This window comes from Anser cygnoides, chromosome 1 (assembly GCF_040182565.1).
Source record: "Anser cygnoides isolate HZ-2024a breed goose chromosome 1, Taihu_goose_T2T_genome, whole genome shotgun sequence".
In the NCBI taxonomy this organism is placed as follows: Eukaryota; Metazoa; Chordata; class Aves; order Anseriformes; family Anatidae; genus Anser; species Anser cygnoides.
In genome coordinates, this window is record NC_089873.1 from 36777079 (window position 1) to 36794045 (window position 16967).

At 42.8% G+C, this 16967-nt stretch overlaps 1 protein-coding gene across 3 annotated transcripts in view; it reads left to right on the forward strand.

The window, feature by feature from the left end:
* Nucleotides 1–16967, forward strand: part of SRGAP1 (SLIT-ROBO Rho GTPase activating protein 1) — a 151509-nt gene that overhangs the window by 68472 nt on the left and 66070 nt on the right. For all 3 annotated transcript variants that reach the window (XM_066992485.1, XM_048065364.2, XM_048065365.2), the window contains exons 2-3: nucleotides 6525–6720; nucleotides 9305–9467. In XM_066992485.1, coding sequence (XP_066848586.1) covers nucleotides 6525–6720; nucleotides 9305–9467 — 359 coding nt within the window. The remainder of the gene's footprint in view (nucleotides 1–6524; nucleotides 6721–9304; nucleotides 9468–16967) is intronic.

Below are 16967 nucleotides of genomic sequence, written 5' to 3' on the forward strand. Positions count from 1 at the left end.
GAAAATGGTTTCTACAGCAGCAATCCTGCTAATGGCCACACAAGGACTGTTCTTATCTGAAAGCTTACTGAAGTGCTTGAATGAATTAGTTTTACAGGGGACGGGAACACAGTTGTCAACAGGGACTTCAGTCCTGACCCTTTGCGCAGCCCTTCAGATGCCAGGCATGGCTCTCACTCCCCTTCCACGTCCGCAGGCTCCTACAGCCTGGAGCTGTGTTCAGTAGAAGGCAACCTCAGACACATCCCTAAAAACCCCCGAGCACACAAAAAGCCTGAAATGGATTCTCTGGGAAATGGCACGTAGCCAAACAATAAATTTACAGCTGGGGTGTGTGTTGGAGAGATTTCATTTTAAGTGGAAGCATGCATAAGCCATATACTGAGTGTCCTAAGTGAAGTCAGTAGGGAGTAGAAGAAAGTCCCCAAAAATCCTGCTTTCAAAAGCTCCAGGGCATCACCATCTATGCAGCCACATTTATTGCGTACATGTTGAAGATAAGGAAGTGATTTTCACTCGTCTGTCATAGAAAGTTAACGTTGTGGAACGGGCTCATGATCTATTTAAATGGATTTCTGCAGCAGCCTGTGAGATCCTCACCCCAGCGCCTCTCAGTGGCTGTCAGGCACTTGGGATTTCCTGGCTTTGGAAGTGCTTGTGGTCCTAGAAGATGGCAGTAAGGACCTGGAGCAGAGCAGGAGCCAGGCTCCCTGCCGACCACACAGCTTTCCTCATGATTTGTCAGAGAACCACTATGACAGCTTTCTAGTCACGGCTCTGAGAAATAAAAGCTTGTCCAGCGTGAGTACCTTTAGGCTCCCTGTCTCCTGGAGGAGAATCAGCTCCTGGGCCAGAGGATCCACCCCAGGGCTGATACCTCTCATAATCTTTATCTTGTCTGTTGTGAGACAGGATGACATCGCAGGCAGGCTTGGGAGTGCTGATCCTAGGGGTGACTTGAACCTAACTGTGCACAGGGGAGCTTCCAGGGCCTTTCAGTGGCTGCTGCTGCTGTTTCTCTGCTGACAGTGTACCTGGCCAGCTGCAGCTAAGTGCTTTCCTGAGAATATCTAAACATGGGAAAAACTGGCTCTGTAAACCAAGTTGTCTGATTGTGCTTTCACAGGAATAAGGAATGTCTGCACTGATGCAGCTGTTGGCCAGCTGTGTTCAGCTAGACCAAACCTCTGCTCATCTTGATAGAGAAGCCAAAGGCAGCTCCTCACGAAAGCAGAAGATGAGAATGAACTGGAAAGATCGGTCCCTTGATGTAGCATCCCGGCTACATCAAACTCAGACGTGCCATTCTCACATGAAAAAGCTGAGGCACTGTGGGAATCATGTAAGATTGTGTCTTTAAGGAGGAACTGCAAGATGATAAGGCTCCAATATCTACGTAATTACAAACACATGCCAGTCACCAGATGATATCTAGACTGAATTTAAGCTCTGAAACTTTTCCTCTGAAACACAATCTGGATATCATAAATGTAAGAATGAGGAATATGTGTATCAACAGCTTACTGGTGTAAAAAAGTGACTAAGGTGTGATGGTTTGGAAATACGAAGTCTAAAACACTATATATTGTCCTTTGTGCTTTAGATAAGACCTTTCCGTATGTGTTAAAGCTATATTTTTTTGTGTGTGAATGGGATATTTAGAGAAAGATGGGTAGGTGATATGACTTTGTCTGAAGTAACCAAGCAGATGAAGACCTGCAAACATAAATATGCCTTGTGAGATTTGTACTCTTAAATAGTTTTGATGAGCTGCTTGCTTTTCTAATTGTTAGCAGGATGGGGCCCTGGGGCTGTCTGCATCATTATCCAGTAATGCTGCTGGAGGGATGTGTCTGCGTGTTGTAACCATGAGGTACGTACAGCTCCTCGCCGGGCAGGCCGAGGCAGCAGGTGGGAGACGTGCAGTGCCGCTGTCTGCTGCCAGCAGCCCTGGGGGTGAACAGGGTCTGGTTCCGCGGCACTTTCCAGGCTTTGGAGCAAACAGCAAAATCTGTGCCGGGGCTGTTCTGAAGGCACAAAAGTTACCTCCACCGAGACGGGAGTCAAGGGTGGCAGGCTGGAACAGCTCTCGGGGTGGTTCTGGTGGAAAGCATAGCCCAGCAGCCACGTAACAGCACTACACATCATTCATTAGCATTGTTTTGGTTGATAGTTTGCTGATGAGGGTTCGTGGTGGTCTGGAAGGTGTCCGAGGGCTGATGAGACTAGGCACAGCCCAGCACAGCATGGCTGGAGCCTGCCTGACTGCATGGGCTCTGTGGCATTGCCTGGCGAGGGATGCCGGTGTCTTCACACGAAGTGATGGTAGAAGCAGAAAACACTAGATATCTACAAGGTGTCCAGCTGCTCGCCTTCTGAGGACAGGAGAAGCTTGCCCATGGCTTTCCAGGGTGTTTGAGCCTGGTACTTGGGCACAGGTGGAGGGGAAGGTGGCGAGTTCAGTTCCTTGCTGACGTGTGGCCAGCATGATCGCGGTGTGCCGCATCACGGTGTATTTCACGGCAGGTGCCTTCAGATGGGGCACTGGCCTCTTACTGGTTAGCCACAGGGTAATTTGGTGTGTTGCTGCAGTGCTGTGTAAGTCATTATTAGTAATACTGTACTGTGTACAAAGAGGTAGCCTTGGTGAGTGTATTTCTGCTTAAGATTAGGGTGATGTTTGTAGTTCAGTTTCATCTACTCTTTACCTCTCCCAAAAAGAGCTATAATCTTGTCTCCTTTTGCTTTCTGTACTGCACCCCCTTAACCTAAGCTGAGAAGAAAATAAAAAGTGTTGAAAGGTTAAAGGTATATCTTGAAGGCTGCCACAAACAAAGCTGTATTTCTTCTTAATGCTTTAATTCTGGAGAGTGGTGTAGATCAGGGAATAATTCTGAAATGAGTTTCAATATGGAAATCTTTAGCATAAAACTTTACTCAGAGGTTATTGATTTAATTATGGTCACATTAACTGCTTCCTCGATTTGGTCGTGTGTGCAAATCTTGGAGAAAGGTTGGGGGCTTTCGCTTGATGTGAACTCAGTCTGTTTTAGCCGCAGTGTAAAGGGATGGGATTCCCTTTGAACCAGGGCTTGGCCAGAACAGCGGTGATTATGGCTCAAAGTCGCAGTGTGGAGAAGGAGAAGGTGTTAATCTGCCCACCGTTCAAACGTGTCCGTTCCTGGCACAAAGCACCCTGGCAATCATTTCACGTCAGCCACCCCGCAGAGCCGAGCAGGACAATGTCATCGTCCCTTACAGCTGGTGCCAGTTAGGCTTTGAATCTGAGTGCGCCAGCAAAACAGGGGAAGGACAGGCACCCCGCTGCTGCCCGCCGCAACTGGCTGTGTCTCTGGAGAGGCTGGGCTCTGCTCCTTGTAACTTGGCACCCTCTCATTGAACATGGTGCGGTGATATTCCCTGCAGCCCTTCCCAGCTCTAGGGACACACGTGTGGGTTGGTTAAAGACGGGAGCGTTGCCTTGGTGAATTTTTCCGTAACAGGAGGTAATGGACAGCCTATGCTCCTTAGCAGTGCTTGGCCACTTGCTTGGGATCTCCTGATGCGCAGCCACTCACGCTGGCTGGCTGTTACGCCGATGTTTGTTGGTTTTTTCTTTCTTTTCTTCCTTTTTTTTTTTTTTTTAATCCACAGTTGTCTCTTACCAGCAAGTAAAAATCACAACATTTGCTAATCTATTGTCTCGTTCATTGCCATCTCCCCAGCCTGCCAATGCGGCACCGCACACATCATTAGTAAAAGTAGAATTAAAAAGAGTAGGATCGGGACACGAAGAGCTAGAGGGAGATCTGCTGTGCCAGAGCATCTTCCGAACAGACTGGTCTGCTGGCATGAACAGGACGTGCATCTCCCCGTTCTCTCCTCTAGCTGGAGGCCAGCGGCACAGCCTTTGGGAAGCAGCACGTTGTTTCTCCTTGCTGAGATTCAAAAAGCCAGAAATGGTGAGACTTCCCTCATGAAGCTGCAGTCCCACTAACATCCCGCCTTACCCAGGGCCTGGAGACCACCAGCCACTGTCAGCTTCCAACAGTCGTGCTCCAATTTTGGTTTTGAATATGGTTGAAGGAAGCCACCGCTATCTGCTGGAAAAGCAGTGTCGGACAGCTGGTGTAGGTCCTCACACTGTGTCTGTCATCCCTTGGTCATTGTTTTTTGCATCTCTCTTCATATATTCATTTTTCTAAAATCTTTCTCTTTGCTGTTGCTATGGTAAAAGCCTGCCTAAAAGGAAGAATTACAGCAGCAACATCCACTGTCCTACAACAAAGTGAGAACGTAGCTGCTCTGTACAGAGCTCTGCCTTTGAGGTCACCGGTGGGAAATCTGTAGTGGCAATGGGAGATGACCGAAGTACAGGGACATCTGTGGGTATGGTCTTAGTCAGAAGTCCTGCTTCTGGTCAGTGAATCTGTACAACTGATTTCCTATAAGCAGGATTTTTCCATGATTACAATATTAACAAGTAGTGGATGCCCAAAAAAAGTCTTTTTTTCCTTTTTTTTTTTTTTTTCCCTGTTAATAACCTTCCAGCTCCATTGTAAATTTCTTCTCTATATACACAAATATCATTGATACAGTGTTGTATTACAGCGGCTCAGCCTTGCTGGAGGCACGGTCCTTTTCCAGCAAGCTGATTTGAAATGAAATGAAAACCAACCCATGAATTCTTTGGTTCACCTCCCGGAGTATAAAAATGGATGGTCTCATCAATGATTAACACAGCAGATGGTAGCTCAAAGGAGATTTGGAGGAAAACACTGCAGTATCTCCCTCCTCCAGTAAATATATTGACTTAACAGCTTTCTGTGCTCATCCTACCTTATTTCAACAGACACGTTTGAATCCCAGCAGGGCGGATCTCTGCCTTCATACCTGCTCTAAGATAAGTGAGGATGCATTAGTTCCTAGTTGCCTCGGATAAGATTTTGCAATGTTGTTACCGCTTGCTGGTTTGCAGTTCCCTGTGATGTTAGCAGTGGTTTTTAGAGAGATTTTCTACTTCGGCCCAGTGAGGCGTCTTAATATTTCCAATGTCTTTTTACCCACAGCATGGTTACATCATCAGGACATGAGGAAATGGCCTTAGGACATGAGGAAACAGCCTCAGGTTGTGCCAGGGCAGGTTTAGGTTAGAAGTCTGGAAGACTTCACAGACAGGGTGGTTCGGCACTGGAATGAGCTGCCCGGGGAAGCGGCGGAGCCTCCATTCGTGGAGGTATATAAGAGACGTGTGGATGTGGCATTTAGGGACATGTTTTACTGATGGGATTTGGTAGTGTCGGGTGATGGTTGGACTTAATGCTGTTCAGGGTCTTTTCTAATCGCTGTGATTCTGTGATCAAGTAAACATCCACAACAATTTTGCTTTTACATAACTTCACTTCTGGCATATTATTTTGTTATCAATAAGTCCCTGTTACAGTGTTAAACCATTTTAAATATATATATTATGCATGTAATTATATATATTATGGTTGCAAAATGTTTACTCCTGTTTACTCCACAATATTGGATTACAATGTGCATGGGCAGCTGAAAACAACTCTAATGAACCAGTCTCTCAGAAGAACCAGAGGGATGTTTTTAGGCTAAGCGTTTGCAGAATGTGATTATCTGTGTAGCACTAAAGAAATAAAAGTGCTAAAAAACAGACCTTGAAAAGAAGCCCTGCCACATAGTAATTGTGCATATGGCAAACAGCATGCAGTACAGTGGTAAGAAATCTGGAGGCTTTTCCCTGTTACTCCAGACTATCATTGTGAACATACATCCTCTTCTAAATTGACTAATTTGGTTTTACGTTAATAAATACACCACAATCTCTGGAACCTTGTATGCGTTTTCAGATAGCAGCTTCTAAATACATGTACACTTTTTCCTCCAAGTTCACTGCAGAATATTGGTGAATTTGTGTGTAATATACCAGTTCTCCCTCTGGTGTAGATGAGGCAGATGTGAAAGCTCATCTGCGCACAGTTATGGTGGATAATGCCTGCAGAATTTATTGCAAGGTAGTTTCCGTGGTGTACATGATGATGTGAGCTGGCGTGGTCCACCTGGCAGTAAGCTGATCCCGGCCCAAAGGGTGCACGCTTAGCCTGACATTTTTCAGGGTAGCAGAAGGAGCTGCTGCCCGAACAGTTGAACACCACCCCCCACAAGCAGATTGCTCCGAGCCAGATGCCTTGCTAGTGCCAGAGGATGGGAGAGGAAAGGAGAGGCAGATCTGCTTACATGAGCCCAGCAGAGTCCCGAGCCCTTTCCTTGCCACAGCCATTTGTGAGAGAATGGCAGCGGGCAGGAGGACACTGCACCCCGATGCATATGTGTGCCATGGCACAAGTGAGAGCTTCCACTGCTGCATCCCACCACAAGACCTGAAATTCAGGTGCAGCTGGTGTAGCTGCAGAGGCTGAAGTACTCTGGAACATTTGATTTTAATTGATAATGCTCAGTTCTCATTTGTTTTCACTGACTCGTATGGCATGTTCTTCTTTTATTAGAGATCCGAGCTCAACTCATAGAGCAGCAGAAATGCCTGGAGCAGCAGACTGAAATGAGAGTGCAGCTCCTTCAGGATCTGCAGGATTTCTTCCGCAAGAAGTCGGAAATAGAGATGGAGTATTCTCGAAACCTGGAAAAATTGGCAGAAAGGTTCATGGCAAAAACAAGAAGTACAAAAGACCATCAGCAGTACAAGTAAGAGATATTTCCTTCCCTCTCATCCCCATGTCTGCCATTCCTGTGCTACCCCACTCATTGCTTCTGCTGTTTTTGAGTATTGTTAGGTTGGACCCAGGTCAAAGGCATGTTTAAAATTCTCACTCCTGCTTAGCAGCATAGCTGTTCTCATTGCAGCTAAAGGTACCTGGCTGCCTAAATACTGTATTGTAGATTTGGACGACTGCAGTTATTCACGTAAACTTCTTAGAAATTATTTCAGTTTCTTAAAAGGTAAGTTGCACAAATACGATCCCTCACTTACTACTATTGACTTTAAACATGCAAAATTCACGCAGTATCTAGAAGAGAAGCAGGGCCTCAAAATTGCTTGAAAGGTGTGGGTTGATCTATTGCAGTGGGGTTGACGGGTTTGAAAGTGTCTAAATAAAGGTCAATCACCACCACAAAGACAAAAAGAGGCCAGGAATATTAGCAAAAAAAGGTATTGAGAAAGAAAGCTATTTTGATTTGTTGTTGCATATGAACTTCTGGTGCCTCTTGGTCACTCTTTTTCCTGGAAATGAAAAAGATGTGAATGTTATGTCTTGCTTACAAGCTAATATATCTCCTTGATGGCATGGTAACTTCTGTACTGAACAGAAGTGGTCAGGTAGTATTTGTCAAAAAGTGTGTACAGCGTGTTTTATAAAGCATTTCAAATGCGTTCCTTGCTGGCATAGTGTCATCTGGTTATTTTCCTGACTTGAGCTGATGAATGAACGCATCTGCCTGGCCCTGTTATGCTTAGGGGTATAAAACAATATTTTGTATTTTTAAAGCTGAAAAATAAGTACTTTTTTCCACTGCCCAACTAGTACTGTGCTATAGATACACAGACAGATTTTTTGTTTTGGGACAAAAGTCTTTTCGAAACACACCCAACAAAGAAGAGGTTAATTCAGATACAACTTGCACAATTCAAAGAACAGTGCTATATATTTCTTAAGATTCAGTTAAGCAACTCGGTGATTCTCTGCAATAACCAAGGTGTGCATGTGTCTCTGCTTCAAAGGGAGCCCAGGCTTTCATTCAGCTTGTGTCAGAATAAGTCTGTTAAATCCAGACTGGCAGAGTCTGGATGTGCAAGAGGTCATGACTGAAGTCCTGTCTTCGATTCTGTTGTGCAACTGTCCAGTTGTTTTGAGAGAAGATCATAGCAAAAGTCACTTAAACAGGTGGTCCTCTTGCCGTTCCTATCATTCTGCCCAGAACAGGCAGGATGGCCTGGTAAATGCTTCTGTAGGATTGGCTTTGAGACATGCAAAGGCAGTGAGGACCAGCTTATATTGGCATGGCCCTGCAGGGATTCCTCCACTATCTGAGCTGTGTGAGAAGACCCTGACGCTCGTCAGTATGAGTAACTCTGTTAAGATGTCCCTCTCAGACCAAATGGGGAAGTTTCCTTTACGCACTACTGATTCATAGCAAAGCATTGCACCACGGAATGATCAAGAAAAAGCTTTTGTCTGTTAATCATTCATTGTTGCTTTGATTCTGGGGGTAAAAGCTAAAGCCAGACAATCAGATGATGAATTAAAGAGCATATTGTTAACAGTGAGAATAGTTAATTATTAGAACAATTTACCAAGAGCTGAAGGAGTTTCTCCCTCAATTCACTGCCACCTCCGGCTGTTTTATCTCCACATGCTTGATCCTTTTGACTGTATGAGAATCCTGCACAAGAAAAGAGAAAGAGTAGCAAGTTTCTAGACCGTGCAGTTTCAAGACAAACTTGAAATTAAACTTTCAGTAAAATCAAAAGATATCTTTTATAATAGTTTTTGTTTTGTTTTGTTTTGTTTTGTCTGTGAAACAGTTGTTCAGCTACATGTATTTTTGTTGGCTTTGTGTAAAAGAAATCAAAAGTTATTCATGATTTCACTTTTCGCAACATTAAACACTTGTGTCTACAACACAAAATTCTGTAAAGGAAATTCAGAACCGTACCATCATAGAAAATGTCCTTCCTTCTCTTTGTCTTGTAACTGAACTATCTGTGGCTGGCAGGAGCAGCGTGTTTATGAATGCTGTGAATTTATGAATGCTGATCACAGAATATGTATGCTTGTGACATACGTATGCTTGTGTTTGCTATAATTTTATAGCAGTTATACAAATTCATTACTGTGAAACAGCCACACCTACAACTTTGCTTATGAAGGATTTCAAATGTGCTTGCTGTTCTTATTTATTTCTAATATCAAAAAAATAAATATCGTTACTATATTAATATTGTATCCATGGCCTTTTGAATCTGTAAGCAGCTGCAAGCTTTGTGGCAAGATTTTTAAGCTCTCGGCTGGCTTGCAGTTAGTGTCCTAAATTCTTCTGCTTTTTCTGTATTTTTGTATCTATGCCTCATGGGATTTGTAAAATGTTTCTTAAACGAATCATCTGAAGCTTGCCTAACCTGAGTTATTCCAAGAATGGATAGACTGAGTGTTCAGAAGCAGTCATTTTTACATAAAAAGCTCTAAGTGTAAATGTCAGGGAGATGTTTGTGTTAATTATGTAACTTTTCCATTTCTATATGTGATACTTATGTCTCTCTCCTCCTTAGGAAAGACCAGAACCTCTTATCACCAGTGAATTGCTGGTACTTACTCCTGAACCAAGTGAGAAGGGAAAGCAAAGACCACGCAACATTGAGTGATATCTACCTGAACAATGTGATCATGCGCTTCATGCAGATAAGCGAAGACTCCACCAGAATGTTCAAGAAGGTAACGTCTCTCCTGCAGTCAGTCCTCCTCCAGTGGGGAGTGCCTCTCAGATGCGTGAGGGAGGTGAATGTGTTCTTAATAGCATTTGAGGAGAAGATTCAGCACACGTAGCATAAAATCTGTTTTAGCACACTTATAAATTCTTCATGACTGTTCTCACAGAGCAAATCCTTAGTGCTGAAATGTTTGGGAACTTGCTGTGTATGCTGGTGACCTTAAGAAATGAATTGCAAATATCTAAGTGGCAAAGAAAAAAGCCTGTTCTCTCAAAAACACATTTGTCTACCCATGCAGAAAGAAAACAGTTTTCTCTTAGGAATCCCAAAATAGTCACGTTGAATTAATGAAGTATTTGTAAAAACAGTATTTCATTATAACTGTCATCAGAAAAACTTTGATTCAAGCCAAATTAAGGGTTTACCTTGCAGCAGTGCAGTAGCATAAAGATTCTAGCATATGCTGTGGTTCCGCTGAAGGAGTTTCTTTTCTTTCCCGGTATTAAATATGAACATACGCTTTTGATATCATAACTACTTCTATTAGATCATTAAGCATTATCTCTGTACGTGTTTGTACTTGTGCATATCCGTTGCATGTTTTCATTACCCATACAATTTATAAATCCCTCTTTGGCCAAGCAGGCACTCTGAGGCAGCCTTAGTTTGAGATCTATGTAATGTGTTTGCAGTTATTGTTGTTATAAACTTCTGAAACAAAAATAGAATATAAATGCATATCCGTCAGTCACAGCGGGATGCTGGTTGGCGAACGTCACGCTTAGTACAAAAAAGAATTCCAAAAGGTTACAGAATGTAAAGTATGTGACTAAATGTGATGGCATTTCCTGCAGGGGTAGCAGGTTAATACTTCAAAATAGGAAACTGATCTCATGTATACCTGACCACAATCCTAGACAGATAGCAATGGGGTGGGAAGAAGAATCCTCATTGTTGCACACGGGTTGTAGTTGAAGGAAAAGGAGTAAAAACAGGAATCAGTTTTATTGGTGTACATTAAAACCTGTGACAGTAATAGGATCTAAATTTATAGTTCTTCAATCAGTAGTGAGTCATTCATGTAAGATGGGTTTGATGCATGAAACTGTAGTTCGCCAACCACTAAACTTACTAATAAGGAAGATCGTTGTGGAAGTTGGAAAGATGAAGGGAAAAGCAATTTGAAGATGCTCAAGTACAGTCTATGTGGAGATGTCTCAGACCTTCTCGGAACAGTAGAAATTTTTCAGTAATGAATCTGGAATAGTTCCTCAGTTGCTTATGTTAGTTGCTTAGAAATCTCTTTTTTGCTATATGTGCATTATTAGACTGGCTCGTAGTTCAGATCTTCAGCACTAGAAATTTTTTGCTTTGGCTTCCCTTCTCTCCAGAGGCACTGTACAAAAATATCTAGATAAAGTTTTCCATGGAGAGGTATATCTCCTTCTTTATTCACCTATAATTTTTGAATGGGGATTGCTGCAGCCTACCTTTTAGAAAGAGGAAAATATGTGAAAATATTCAGTGCATTAACAGGAGGCACACTGTCACATCTTCCTGACAGACTTTACTGTTTCCTCCAGATCATGCGCAGGAAAGTGTAATGTTTCAGAATTTCTCATTTTAGCATAGCTTATCGAAGAAGACTAAACAGCTTTTCTTGTTATTTTATTCCTAGTTTGGATCTTCTACGGGTGAAATAGGAGAAAGGAAATTGAGTATGCATTAACCCAAAGGTCACATTAGTGGAGCCTAGGTCCTAAACAACCATATACTACCTTTTGGAAGGGTTGTCTGGTTAGCACTCAGTGTGATACTGTCACATCAAACAGCTGTTAGTTAGCTTGGAGCACAGGCTGAGTTTGCTCCCTAAAGGACGCATGAAGGGACCTGAGCAAGACCCCGTGATGTGAAGGGGATGGTTAAAAGAAGACACGTGGCACCGTGGAGTAGTGTAAATGAGCTTTATGAGCGTGCAGCATCAATGTGGCAGTGGTCGTTCACCAGTATTAATTTTGAGCATTTATTTTTGGGATGTCATTCTGTCAGGAATTAACAGTTGTTGGAGCATGATGGTATTTCCACTGACTCATGGTGTACACAACTCTTGCTGTAGTACTTGCTGCGGAGTGCTTGTGAGGTGAGGTATTTGCTGTTAGTCCCCAGGTGCAGAACTGGATGATGATGAAGCTCCAGCTCTGGGTAAAAGGGAAGGGAGATATAAAATGAGGTGAGCCACGTTGGACAGAGAGAAAACCAAGACCAGTGCGGGAAGTAAAGCTGTTAGCAAATTGTCTTGTTTTATTCATGAAGAACATAAGCTGTCTACATTTATGTTTAGCGCAAATGGGCAGCTTCAACCATAATTTCTGTCAGATGTGAATGAGCAATCTAACTCAAGATGCCTCACATCTCAGGACTGCTTAATGGGCATCCACTGGGGAACAGAGAGAGATGGGGTGCAAAGTGCACGTGTCCTGTACTGCAGTCCACCTTGCAGGCAGAGGTCAGAGGAGCAAATAGGAGGTGGGCTTAGAATGAGAAAGGAGACATCCAACACTCTCCTCCATCAAAATTGTGTTCTCCCTAGAGAAAATGATAAGAAAGTTTTTGGAGAACTGTAAATGTCGAGTAGAATATTTAACCAATTTCTGTCACTGTCTGTAGGTTACATTTTAAAAAGACTGGGTTTAGAATAAAATCCTGTCAGAGAAAATTTTAATCAATCTCAGTGGGTTTTGTCCCTATGAAAGCATATGGGATTTGTTCACTGTTCAGAGATTTTAGATTAAATAAGACACAAACAATATCCTGCAGATACTCATACATTGGAATCTGGTCATAGTGTTCTTTGAAAGATGTACTCTCTCTCTAAGTAATAAATGTAGAGAATAAGAACATAAATCTTAAATAGGAAGTTTTAGAAAATAAAGACTGACAAGTGCGTGCTCGATACCTTACTGCAGTCTGTGGTCAAAAGCAGAAATACACCCATGTAACATTTGTTCTCATAGCACTGCACATAGGAGCACTTAATGTCTTTCTAAGTAATTTCCAAATACCAGCTAATAAAGCTTCTCTGTATTCAATAATTAAGTTAGTAAATTATATGTCTACCACTTTATTAACCTAATAGTGTTATGCATCCCCGTTACCACCTTGTTTTAGTTCTTCCCTGGTCCTGCAACATCGGCAGCTTCTGCATCTTTGGAGGTGCTTTAGGTCCCCCTTCCAGGTCTGGAGAGTAACTACACCAAGTCCGGCTCACAGATGATCTCATAGAATCATTAAGGTTGGAAAAGCCCTCCAAGATCATCTGGTCCAACCATCCCCTACCACCAATGTCACCCACTGAACCATGTCCCTAAGCACCACGTCCAACCTTCCCTTGAACACCTCCAGGGATGGTGACTCCACCACCTCCCTGGGCAACCCCTTCCAGTGCCTGACTGCTCTTTCTGAGAAGAAATGTCTCCTCATTTCCAACCTGAGCCTCCCCTGGTGCAACTTGAGGCCATCCCCTTGAGTCCTGTCACTAGTTACCTGTGAGAAGAGGCCAATCCCCAGCTTCCCACACCTTCCTTTCAGGTAGTTGTAGAGAGCTATAAGGTCTTCATCATTTTGCTCTAAACCCCCAAGTTGCCTGCTGCAGAAAGGGAAGGTGCCTCAGGGTGGATCACCCTCTTTCTTGCTCACAGACAAGTTGCAGGTTGACAACAGCAAAGTCGCTGAGTTTCTTGGCTCTTTCTGCACACCCCCCCACACCCCCTTCCCTCCTGCCCCCCAAGGACAACACTCCCCATTCTACTTCTCAATGGTAGCCGTTACTGGCTTTATTCAGCTAGCTGGTGGCCACATAGGTCCTCAGATTAAATTTTTCCATGAATTGAGAACATTTTCTGGACATATACTCTTTATATCCTATCCCAAGACTGGCTCCAGCTGGACTTCTGGTAATTAAAATATCAAACAATATCTTCATTTCCTGGCCATGCTTAGCAGTAGAGTATTGTTTTGTTCCCTTTCCTGCTCGCGCCTGCTACATGTAGCAACCCCTTTCTCTAGGCCTTCTGAAAAAGATGTGTGTGATACCCAGTGTTGGTCTATATGAAATGTAGTGATGAGGGATGTCTCTGCCCCTTGGTCTTTGTGCCTTCCCTTGGCTCACTCTCTGTTATTCCTGACCCATGCTTTCTCATTCTGGTTCTTCCTTTGTGTGCTTATTTACATCTGTCTTAACATTTGGGTTATTGCGGTGAAAAGATTTTTATAGCTTCCAGCTTACATGTTGAAAACAAATTGTATTCACACACCTGTTCATGGCTTTCTTGTCTAGGCTGGTCCACTTAATATTTGGATACTCATTATTTTTGTTCTCCTGGGAGCAATTTGTCATTCTTTTTTACAGGGGTCAGGATCTAGCTTCTGTTTAAATGTACTAAACGCAGGACAAGGATAGGATCTAGTTCAGAGATTTTAAGGCATTTACCTGATTGTATTATGCCAGGCCTCATACTATCAGGGAGGCACTTAAGCTCTTCTTTTTTTTCAGTTGCTGGCATATAAAAGCAGTACAGATTGCTGTTCATGCCTGGCCTTATTGTTGCACATAAAATTACAAACAGAAAGTAGCAGAGTTCAAACCTTGCATGCTTGCACGTCTCTTCAGGCAGATGGGGTAGATGGCCTCATGGGGACAATTAAAGAATAAAGCAATAAGGAAAAATGTCAAGCAGAAGGAAAAAGTATTAGGCAGAACATTTCATGCAGTGATTCTGGTTACCCCGGCATTAATAATCAACTGTATAAACACATAACCACAAAATCCTTAAACAGATTTGTATATTTATAATTTATAAAAATGTATTTTCTTTGGACAGAAACCATAACGAGGCAAGATGAACATATCTTCCAGTGTTTACAGTAAAAGATGCTGGAGAAGCCAAGCACAATAAATATTTTAGTTCCATAATCTGGCTATTAACAGGGACTGTGACTACTTGCCAAATCTGTTTGGAAGTTATAAAAATTGTGGCATAGAGAGAGACTTTTCACATCATTTTCTTAAATGTTTAGAGGTCTAAAAGGATAGCAAAGCTATTTGTTGCTATAAACTGGCAAATCTGGGACAGAACGTTACTGTCACACACTGGCTATGTCAGTGTCACAGCAGCTCATGGAAGCTTCTTTTAAGCAATGGTTTGCACATCATTTCCCCCGGGGACCAGCAGCAGACTCATTTAAAAGCAGTCACAGAATATTTTCCCTAAATGATGCAGCTGATAGTAGCATTGTGTGTGCTAAATACAGACACTAAAGAGTTCCAGGAACAACTTGACTGACTAAAATTTTAATAAAAAAAAAAAAAACAGATGAGTAAACTTTGGGTGCCCAATTACACTCTTTCTAAAATGGACGGAAAATTCTTACCAACTTCACTGAAAGGGTATTAATGTGGAGTAAAATTTTAAGTTTATCAAGCATTAACCCATAAACACAAATCTTGATAACATCAGTAGGACCACTGATGTGTTTAAAGTTGAGCGTTTCTGCTCCAGATGTCTGTTGGGAAAGCGAAACAGCAGGCTGTAAGCAATCCAGGAGACTCCTGGCAAGCATTGAGGATAACTTGCCGGACAAACCGACCAGAGGAGAGGTGTTACTGGACCTGGTGCTCACCAGTGAGGAGGAACTCATTAAAGAGGTTAAGATTGGAGGCAGTCTGGGCTGCGGCGACCAGGCCCTGGTTGAGTTCACGATTTGGAGGAATATGGGTTTGGAGAACAAACTTGTTAGTGTCACTGATAAGCACCAGCCTTGGGCGAAGGGGAATTGAGCAGCTCGTTCTTGTTTATCTCTTACACAAACTTTGTGGATGGAGGTCCGCACGCTTGGTATGAGAGGTTGCTGAAGGAGGGACTCTTGTGTTGGCGACATGACCTTGTTTTGGCAGCAGAACAGAATCTTGAGGCCCACAGTGCCTGAGTGAAAACTTTTTCGTCATTATGTGCAACATGAATATTAAAGTTCACAACCCTGAATATGATAATGAGCTTAATGAAGTGCATGCTAAGCATATATGACTATAACTCTTTACCCAAATCATGGTAAACATCACCCTAGGGAGGGAATAGATAGGATATAAAAAAAAGGAGTTGGTGTAAACATACAAGAGAATAAGAAAGAAAAAAAAAAGAGAAGATGAAGTTAGAGTGAGGAAAAAAGAAGAGCTGGGGGGTGGAAAGAAGAAATTGGAAACCTAGAAGAGGCTGTGCCCTTTTCTCCTCCACCAAGACAGGGAAACCTTCTGTGCCTTCCCTCTTTGGTGAGAAATACCTGGGATAGCATTTTGCTAGCACTATAATCCTGTGTTATCTCCATTGCAGTAAGTGTATTTATCAATGGCAATTCCAAATTTGTTATATCTGTCACCTCATTAAATATGTTCAACTTTGTGAAACTGTCTCAGTGAAAGTCTTTGGCAGGGCTCTGAAACAGGCAAACGTTGGACTGCAAATGCTTTCAACTCTGTGAAACTCTGTGAGAGCTCTTACCAAGGCTCTGAAACAGGCAAACGCTGGTCCCTGGTAAGTCCCCTCTCATGCAACAATGGGCTTGGCAAAGGGCAAACTTCCAGCTGTTTAAAGACCTAGTGAATGAGATCCCCTGGAACACTGTCCTTAGGGACAGAGGAACTGGTCAGAGCTGGTAACTCTTTAATAACGCTTTTCTTAGAGCAGAAGAGCTCCCCATCCTCATGTGTAAGAAAGCAAGCAGGGAGGGCAGGAAATGGGGATGGCTGAGCAAGGACCCGCTGGTCAAACTGAGGCACAAGAAAGAAATGCACAGGCAGTGGAAGCAGGGACATGTGGCCTCTTAAATTCCAGTGGCAGTTTCTTCAAATTGTCTCTTCATGCTTTGAACCAGATTAGTTAAAAATACATTATTTTTAGGAAGAGTTTACATGTACTCTAACATTTTTAGTACAGTCTATGTTCTTTTCGTTAATAGATGCTAATACATTTCTCTAGGACATGGGGAATAAGGAAGTATCTCACTGATTGTTTCCCGGGTTTTAATGGCCTGACTAGAGCTATCAGCTTAGCTCCAGGAAAATGTGTGTTGCATCTTACATTCTGTTGTTTGGCTCGCCTGCAGAGAGGCTCCTAGAGGAGCATACTGCTCAGACATGTTGAACTACTGCGGAGAATAGGTAGCATCAAAGAGAAATAGGAGAGCCATTAACCACTGAAAATAAATGCACTCCTTATCTGGTGCTCTACCGCACTATATATTGCACACTAAAAGCCGTATCACAAGCCACTCGAAGTCAGTATTTCTTGATTTTAAATGCTAATGTAAAATGTGTTGGTTCTTGAACATAAATCCCTTTTACACTGCTAAGGCTAGCCAAATTTCCTGATTTTTATTGCACGATTCCTATGCAATATTTCATCAGAAAAAGATAGAAAGTGACATATTATACATCTACAGGGACCCTTAC